This window comes from Cololabis saira, chromosome 23, assembly GCF_033807715.1.
Source record: "Cololabis saira isolate AMF1-May2022 chromosome 23, fColSai1.1, whole genome shotgun sequence".
Lineage (NCBI taxonomy): Eukaryota > Metazoa > Chordata > Actinopteri > Beloniformes > Belonidae > Cololabis > Cololabis saira.
In genome coordinates, this window is record NC_084609.1 from 715,662 (window position 1) to 723,870 (window position 8,209).

General features: G+C 41.9%; 1 protein-coding gene across 1 annotated transcript; it reads left to right on the forward strand.

Moving 5' to 3' along the window:
* The first annotated feature begins 654 nt into the window (after positions 1 to 654).
* On the forward strand, positions 655 to 8,209 carry LOC133424550 (zinc finger protein 678-like). Its single transcript, XM_061715223.1, has 2 exons — positions 655 to 735; positions 7,589 to 8,209. Exons 1-2 carry the CDS (start codon positions 655 to 657, stop codon positions 8,207 to 8,209), a joined length of 702 nt encoding a protein of 233 aa, XP_061571207.1.

Here is an 8,209-nt window from a genome sequence, read left to right on the forward strand (position 1 = left end):
TATGCATATTTATTAGGGCTGGGCAAGTCAACGCGTTATTATCGCGTTAACTCATTCATTTATTAACGCCAACATTTATTTTATCGCGCATTAACGCATGTTGCTCACATGCTTTTGTTTTGAAAAGTCTTTTGCCGGCTGCTGCAGAACCGGAAGAGAGTTGGCGGAAAAACATGCAGAAAAGCTAAAACAGACGTGGAGAGCGGTAAAATTACGGTTACATGGACATTTTAATTTTAAAGTTCTCCCAGACGGAGGATTCGACCCTGTAAAGGAAATTTCAATAGTGATTTTGTGCTTCACACTTTCTAACAGGGACATTTGGTGCTGAATATAGACGGTAAAGCTGCTCCCCGTTAAAAGTTTCTGCTGTTTCCTCAGAAATTGCCTGTTTTAATGTCATGATTGTGGATCAGGATTTTGTTGGTAGACTTTTTTTATTTTTCATAAAAAAACATGATGACATTAATGCCCTGGCAGTGGCAATAAGCTATATTTTATTTGACATTTTTACACTAAATATGTGTTACTGACAAGTGCTGATGTTTGCTGAGATGTTTGCACAACAAATGTTATGGCACTTTCGTTCATACTTTTATAAATAAAAGTGAACTTTACACAACTTTTGAATGGATTATTTGATTTTGCATACAGATGCCGGAGGGGAAGGTGAAGAATCCCGGGAAACGCAGCGGGAAACCGGCCAAGATGGACCTGCGGGAGGAGCTGGACATGGTGAGCAGGACTGGGGATCCATTCAAATGGAAACAATCCATTTGATTCTTAAGATTCAGAATCGATTATCAAGATCATATACTTATCGCAAAATCTTCACTGTCTATTAATAGTTTTAAACAGAGATTGAAGACCAGCCTTATTGACCAAGCGTCTAGAAGTGCTTCCACTTAATGTGGACTCACTTCTGCACGTGCACACCGAGAAATTGTCTGTTTATATCCATCTTTTTTTAACGCTGTTTTTTTTTGTTTTTTTGTTTTTTTGTTCTTGCTATTATTTCAATACCCATTTAGGGCTTCCTTTCTCACCTGCACATATTTTCATGCTTTTTATGTTCATTTAAACTTTTGTACCGTTTTTTTATGTTGTGCAAATAAACAAATCAAAATCAAATCAAATCAAAATCAAGATTTGATTCGATTTGATTCCAATATTGATTTGGGTTTGTGTTTATTAAAACAGTTTTTTCAGCTGTTGCATGAATGATATGACTGTAGTTCTGCAACATATTAATACTAGTATTATATTGAGATTCAACAGCAAGTATTGCAGCTAATGATGCTGTAAGGACCAATCAGCTCCCAGAATGCTGATAGAACTGAAACAGAAACATCGTGGGCAGAATTACCAAACACATCCAGGGAGGAAACAGAGATGATGAAATCACTTTTAGTTTTTCACACATTCCGTTTTTATTTTTTCACTTTTGTGTTATTTCAGTTTTTAATTTTTGAGAATTTGGTTTTTAGTATTTTATGCAAACGAACCCTAATACAGTATATAAAGTAATGAAAAATATACAATTTATGCAATTATAACTGAAAACTTTTAATGTTTTCATACTTTTTAAACATATTTAAAGGCTAGAACGTGTTTCTTTTTGTTTTTGCCCATGGTCTTTTGGGCAAAAACAAAAAAAAATCCAAAAGTTAATTGTATGAAATAAATAACTCAAATATTCCTTTCAATATCCATTTAAAGTGCAAAAAAAGAAAGAAATTGCAACAGCTCAACAGGACATGTGTAAATTAAATGATGTGACTACTGGGATTAAAGTTCACCGGGTGAAAATGTAATAATGAAAATAAATCGATCTTTAGACATAAGAATCAATTTTTAGGAATTAATATGAAAATTGATTTAGAATCGGAATCCAGATCCAGACCTGCAGGTCCTCTACAGACCACTAGGGTCCAGATCCAGACCTGCAGGTCCTCTACAGACCACTAGGGTCCAGATCCAGACCTGCAGTTCCTCTACAGACCACTAGGGTCCAGATCCAGACCTGCAGGTCCTCTACAGACCACTAGGGTCCAGATCCAGACCTGCAGGTCCTCTACAGACCACTAGGGTCCAGATCCAGACCTGCAGGTCCTCTACAGACCACTAGGGTCCAGATCCAGACCTGCAGGTCCTCTACGGACCACCAGGGTCCAGATCCAAACCTGCAGGTCCTCTACGGACCACTAGGGTCCAGATCCAGACCTGCAGGTCCTCTACAGACCACTAGGGTCCAGATCCACACCTGCAGGTCCTCTACAGACCACTAGGGTCCAGATCCAGACCTGCAGGTCCTCTACAGACCACTAGGGTCCAGATCCAGACCTGCAGGTCCTCTACAGACCACTAGGGTCCAGATCCTTAATCTTATACATATTTTAAACTTAACGTTAGCCTAAAAAGTCATGTTAGCATTCATGTTAGCAAAGTTACCTTCCTAGTTAATGTTTAACCCATTTGACCAGCCAATGAGTTGGCTTAAGACACTTTTACAGCGTATTTTATTGAGAAGTACGGAGCCCCTTTGGTGATATTTGAAAAAAACAAAATAATGCGTGGCCACAAGATATTATCTTGTGGCCACGCATTATTTTTTTTTTTTCAAATGTCATGAGTGGCTCCGTAGAGAATAATAATAATGATACTGTCATTTAGCAGCCACTTTTATCCAAAGCGACTTACATCTGAGAGAACAAACCCCAGGGTTTAAAACTGGATCCTCCAGACCCAAGCCCACCTCTGTAGCCACTAGACTACCACTCCCCTCAGACATACATCGGTTAGCTTTCTAGCCACGTTAAGTTTAAGCTATGTTAGTGTTAGCAAACGTTAGCTTTATAACAGCCGTAACAGTTAGCTAAAAGACACATTCACGTAGCTTACCTTTCATTGTGGATTTGGTAGTGACGGATGAAGTTGTGGTTGTGGTGTCACTGATTTTTGACCTGCAGACCTTGCATACCGCATACCATAATGCGAGACCCACTGTCGACAATAGCCGGTGGAGCCCAGAATTTACATAATTTGTTTCTTAGTGACCAGTTCTGGCTTTTTTCCTTTGAATGGCCGTAATTCTGCCAGGCGAGAGGGATTTGCCCTCCCCCGAAATGACATGACCCAGAAACGTAACCCCTGTGGCAACAAACTGCAGTTCGGACAGGCCGGCTTAATGCCCCTGTTCAGCCAAAATGGGTCAAAAGGTCCAGAGAAGCTTTAACGCATTCGTCTCTGGACTCACTCGCAACCAAGATAACATCAACATACTGCAATAAGCACTTCCAAACTGTCCCTCAGAGCCAATGACAGTAGGCTCATGAACACTATATCCAAAAAAAAAAAAAACACAGGGCACTCATTTTACGGGACGTAACCCACTCTTGATGAAACCGTCAATCATCAGTATGTGACTTCACGACAGACAAAATAAAGAAAAATTATTGATATGTTTCATGCTTTTCACAATCAACCCAATCATACACAGCTCAACGGCAAGAATCCCATTTCCATACAATCCGGTTCAAATACAGTATCACAAAAGTAACCTGCAACCATTCGAACGGTGAATCAACCCAATTCTGACAATTCCATGTCACCATTTCCTCATCCAGGGAAAAGAACGATTAAAAAAAAACTATATTATTTGTATCAATTTAACAAAAATGTCAACAGAAAGGAAATTAGATAACATCTCTCTCCCATCCACGTAGCCTCACGTGAACGTGCAGACAGACAGGCGACACGGAGCTTACACACACCCACGCGTTTACACATGCACACACCCTCACATACACACCTCAGCACACACAGAGCGCAGGCGCATCAGCAGTTCCTGCTGAATTTCACATATATTTATCAATCTGACCATCTCTGTTTCTGTTTTTTCAGGCTCATGTCAACATAGTATAGTATCAACATAGTATCTTCACGAAGCCACGCCATCAACATCCAAGTTTCTCTGGCAATTTAAATCCCTAGCTAAAAAAAAGGGGGGGGGGGGGTCCCAGACCCCCGAAGGTCCCTGACCTTCAACTCAACCCCTCAGCGGGACTCAAACCCACTTTAATGCATTTACAGGAATCCCAATTCAATAAACAGTTTCAGTCATGAACACTAGACAAAAAACATTGGACAGGACAACCATTAGCCAAAACAGGCAAACAAAAATTCCCATTCCCCTAGATCTATCGAGAGGAGTGTATCTTACGTCAGCTACCCCTCCAATCAGCACGGCTGCTTGACCCCCGGTCGAGCCGACCCCACACGAGTGAACGTATAACATATTACCATCAAAACAAACGTGTAACAGTTTACCATCAAAACAAACGTGTAACATTTTACCATCAAAACAACAGCAAACAAAATTGACTGTTAGGATGGACTGGAATGCTGAGGAAAAAAAACAACGTTCTACCGGAACCTGAGACAGAATAGTGTGTGAATTCAGGTCGAATCCATTTCGCTTTTAGTCCATTTATATCACTTCATCTTATTCGTACCTCATTTTTAATTAACCGTGAATGAGGCGTTCCAGTCTAGCATGTGATGCAAGAGTTTTCCTGCTGCAGAATAAACAAAAGAGTCCAAACCGGGTCCAGCTTCACACACAGTCTGTTTGGGTGTCTGCCTCACTCAGCCACATTCCAATCTATCTAAATTTGTTTTTCATTTTTTCTTTTTAGCGAGTGATAACTGGCCTCTGTCTAACCTGCAAAGCCTCCAGCTGTTTAACGCTCAGGCTTCCTGTTTCTTGTTTTTTTTTATTTTGGGAAATTTAAGTTGTCTGGCCCACAGTTCCGACAAAGGTTGTGGGTTCTATTCTTTTCCATAATTAACTATCATATATCTCACATCTAGTGCTGAAAAATCTGGTCCTTCGGAAAAATTACTCCCAGAAGGCTTGTTGAAAACTGGCCCCCACAGCTGATTATATGATCCTCTCAGACGTGTTGCAAGTCTAAAGTTTCAGAAGGAGAAAAAAAACACAAAAAAAACACAATGGCTAACCAAGGTCTTCCTCTTATCAGGGTCTGTGACGTCACAACAGGCGGAACACTCGCGCAGCTCTCTCACAGAGATAGTTGGATAAGTAAAATTAAAAAAAATACATATATATATATATATATATATATATATATATATATATATATATATAAAAAAAAGGAAGTGTCACGGTTCAGATTTGACTGGAGTCCTGCATCTTTTAAATCCTACAGAAGAAGGCAGTACTTCGGATTACCCGTTTGCTTCCAAATGCTGCATCTTTTAAATCCTACCAGGTAGTACTTCGGATTACCCACTTAACTCGAACCGGATTCTAGACGCAGAAAACGGGGGAAAAAACCTCACGACTTTATCAACAGAAAAAACATTCCAACTCCAATTATTTCTCAAAATGATTTGTCATCCTCCAGACAGTCAAGATTGTTAGCCAGACATTAACAGACAAGTTAGGAGCACAAACACAAAGCACAAACACAAACCTCCTTCACCTCCTAGAATTAGGCATTCTAGGCCGCCCCCAGACCCTGTCTGGCAACTCGGATTCCCCGAATCCAGAGCCCTCAAGACTTGAACTTGAGGGAACTTCAACTCAGGACCTGAACCTGAGGGAACTTCACCCCAGGCCTCGAACCTGGGGGAGCTTCACCTCACCTCAGGACTTGAACCTGAGGGAACCTCACCTCAGGACTTGAACCTGAGGGAACTTCACCCCAGGCCTCGAACCTGGGGGAGCCTCACCTCACCTCAGGACTTGAACCTGAGGGAACTTCACCTCAGGCCTTGAACCTGAGGGAACTTCACCCCAGGCCTCGAACCTGGGGGAGCCTCACCTCACCTCAGGACTTGAACCTGAGGTAGTCTACCACTCTCAAACCACGTCTACAGAAGCACTCGTGAGCCGTCACGTCTGACGACCCACAGCCGACGTCGCACTTCACTAACTCCTAGGTCAGTAATAAACAGCCCAGGTACTCAGACCCCGGCTGGACCAGCCCTCTCCGGCTCCAAGCACTCCTGGCACTCCAGCTGATTAGGCAGAGAGGAGACGTTAGCGCGGAGCTTATTTAGGCCGTTATCTTTCCAAAACTCACCCGAAAGAACAGCGAGGCGTTTCTGAAGCCACCGGGTTCGCTTGACCCAGTCGGTGCAGGGACCTTCCCAACCCCCTCCGGACGAGAGGCCCTCTTCTCGACCTTCACTTGATTGGGGAGTACGAGGTTGTTGCATGCTTAAAACACCTTCGATTCCGGAGGAGAGAAGGAAAAAATCCGCTCACAGATGGGGTCCCTTCGTGGTCGCCAAATTGTGGTGGCAAAAATTGTTGTTCAAAAAGAATGTCAGGACACCTCAGCTGTCTTTCGGAAGTTTAATTAAAAGAGAAAAAACATTCAATTGAATGGAGCCACACAGAGCAACCGGTCACATGAACCGTCAGTCCGGAGTGAGCTGAATGTGTTTAAAGAAAAGTTATCTTATAGTTGGGGAGCTGGGAAACTAGACAAAACATCACCCATCACCCTGGCAACCGTGCCAGGCTCTGTGTCAAAGGAACATGACCTCGGCATAGGAATGTTCACTTGAAAACAGGCAACAGACAGTGTTATACCAAAATTTTCCATTACAATAGATCTCAATTACTTTGTTTCTTATTTGTTCCTTAATGTCTTTCATTTGCAGCATGATATCTAGCTTTTGAGGATCTTTTGGTCTACTTCACTTTGTCAGGCAGGTCCTATTTAAGTGATTTTTTTTTAATGAGAACAGGTGTGGCAGTAATCAGGTATGGGTGTGGTTGGAGAAATTGAACTCAGCTTTCCAAAGATGTGATAATCCACAGATAATTTATGTTTTAAAAGGGGGGGGACAATCAGTTTTTCACTCAGGGCTATGTAGGTTTGGATTTTTTTCCCCCTTATTAATAAAAAGCTTCATTTAAAAACTGCATTTTGTGTTTACTTGTGTTATCTTTGTCTAATATTTAAATTTGTTTGAGGATCTGAAACATTTAAGTGTGACTAACATGCAAATAAATAAGAAATCGGGAAGGGGGCAAACACTTCTTCACACAACTGTGTGTGTGTGTGTGTGTGTGTGTGTGTGTGTGTGTGTGTGTGTGTGTGTGTGTGTGTGTGTGTGTGTGTGTGTGTGTGTGTGTGTGTGTGTGTGTGTGTGTGTGTGTGTGTGTGTGTGTGTGTGTGTGTTTTTAACACAATAGTTCATGTTCAATATTATGTTTAATATAAATAATTCATGAATGAGTTTTGAGTGTGTGTTTCAGCTGCTCTCAGATTTTACACTCATTACGTAGACGTATAAGAAGTCTCATCTGAAGGTGTTGTACTGTTAAGAACTAGTTGTAACAAAATATGTTTAACATTAGTCCTCAGAAGATAAACGTAATTGTCTTACAGGAAAGAACATGACAGGCAGCACTTGATTGAAACTGAAAAGGCTTTTGATAATGCAGCCAAGATAATGTAAGTCATCTTCTCTGTTACAGAATCATAAAGGAAGACCCAAAAGACACTGCTGTGATGATTGCGAGCAAGTCTTCACCACTTCATCAAAGCTGAAGAAGCATAAGAAAACTCACATTGGTGATAAACCGTACAGCTGTGATCAGTGTGGAGCGTATTTTGCCCGACAAGGTAACTTAAAGCAACACCATCGTATTCACACTGGAGATAAGCCTTACAGATGTGATCAGTGTGGAGCGGCTTTTGTCCGACAAGGTCATTTGACGACTCACCAGCGTATTCACACTGGAGAGAAGCCTTACAGCTGTGATCAGTGTGGAGCGGCTTTTGCCCATCAAGGTGCTTTAAGGCGTCACCAACGTATTCACACTGGAGAAAAGCCTTACAGATGTGATCAGTGTGGAGCAGCTTTTGCCCATCAAGGTGCTTTAAGGAGTCACCAACGTATTCACACTGGAGAAAAGCCTTACAGATGTGATCAGTGTGGAGCGGCTTTTGCCCGGCAAACTCACCTAACGAATCACCAACGTACTCACACTGGAGAAAAGCCTTACAGATGTGATCAGTGTGGAGTGGCTTTTGTCCAGCACGGTGCTTTAAGGAGTCACCAACGTATTCACACCGGAGAAAAGCCTTACAGATGTGATCAGTGTGGAGCAGCTTTTGCCGAGCAAAGTGCTTTAAGGAGTCACCGACGTATTCGCACTGGATAA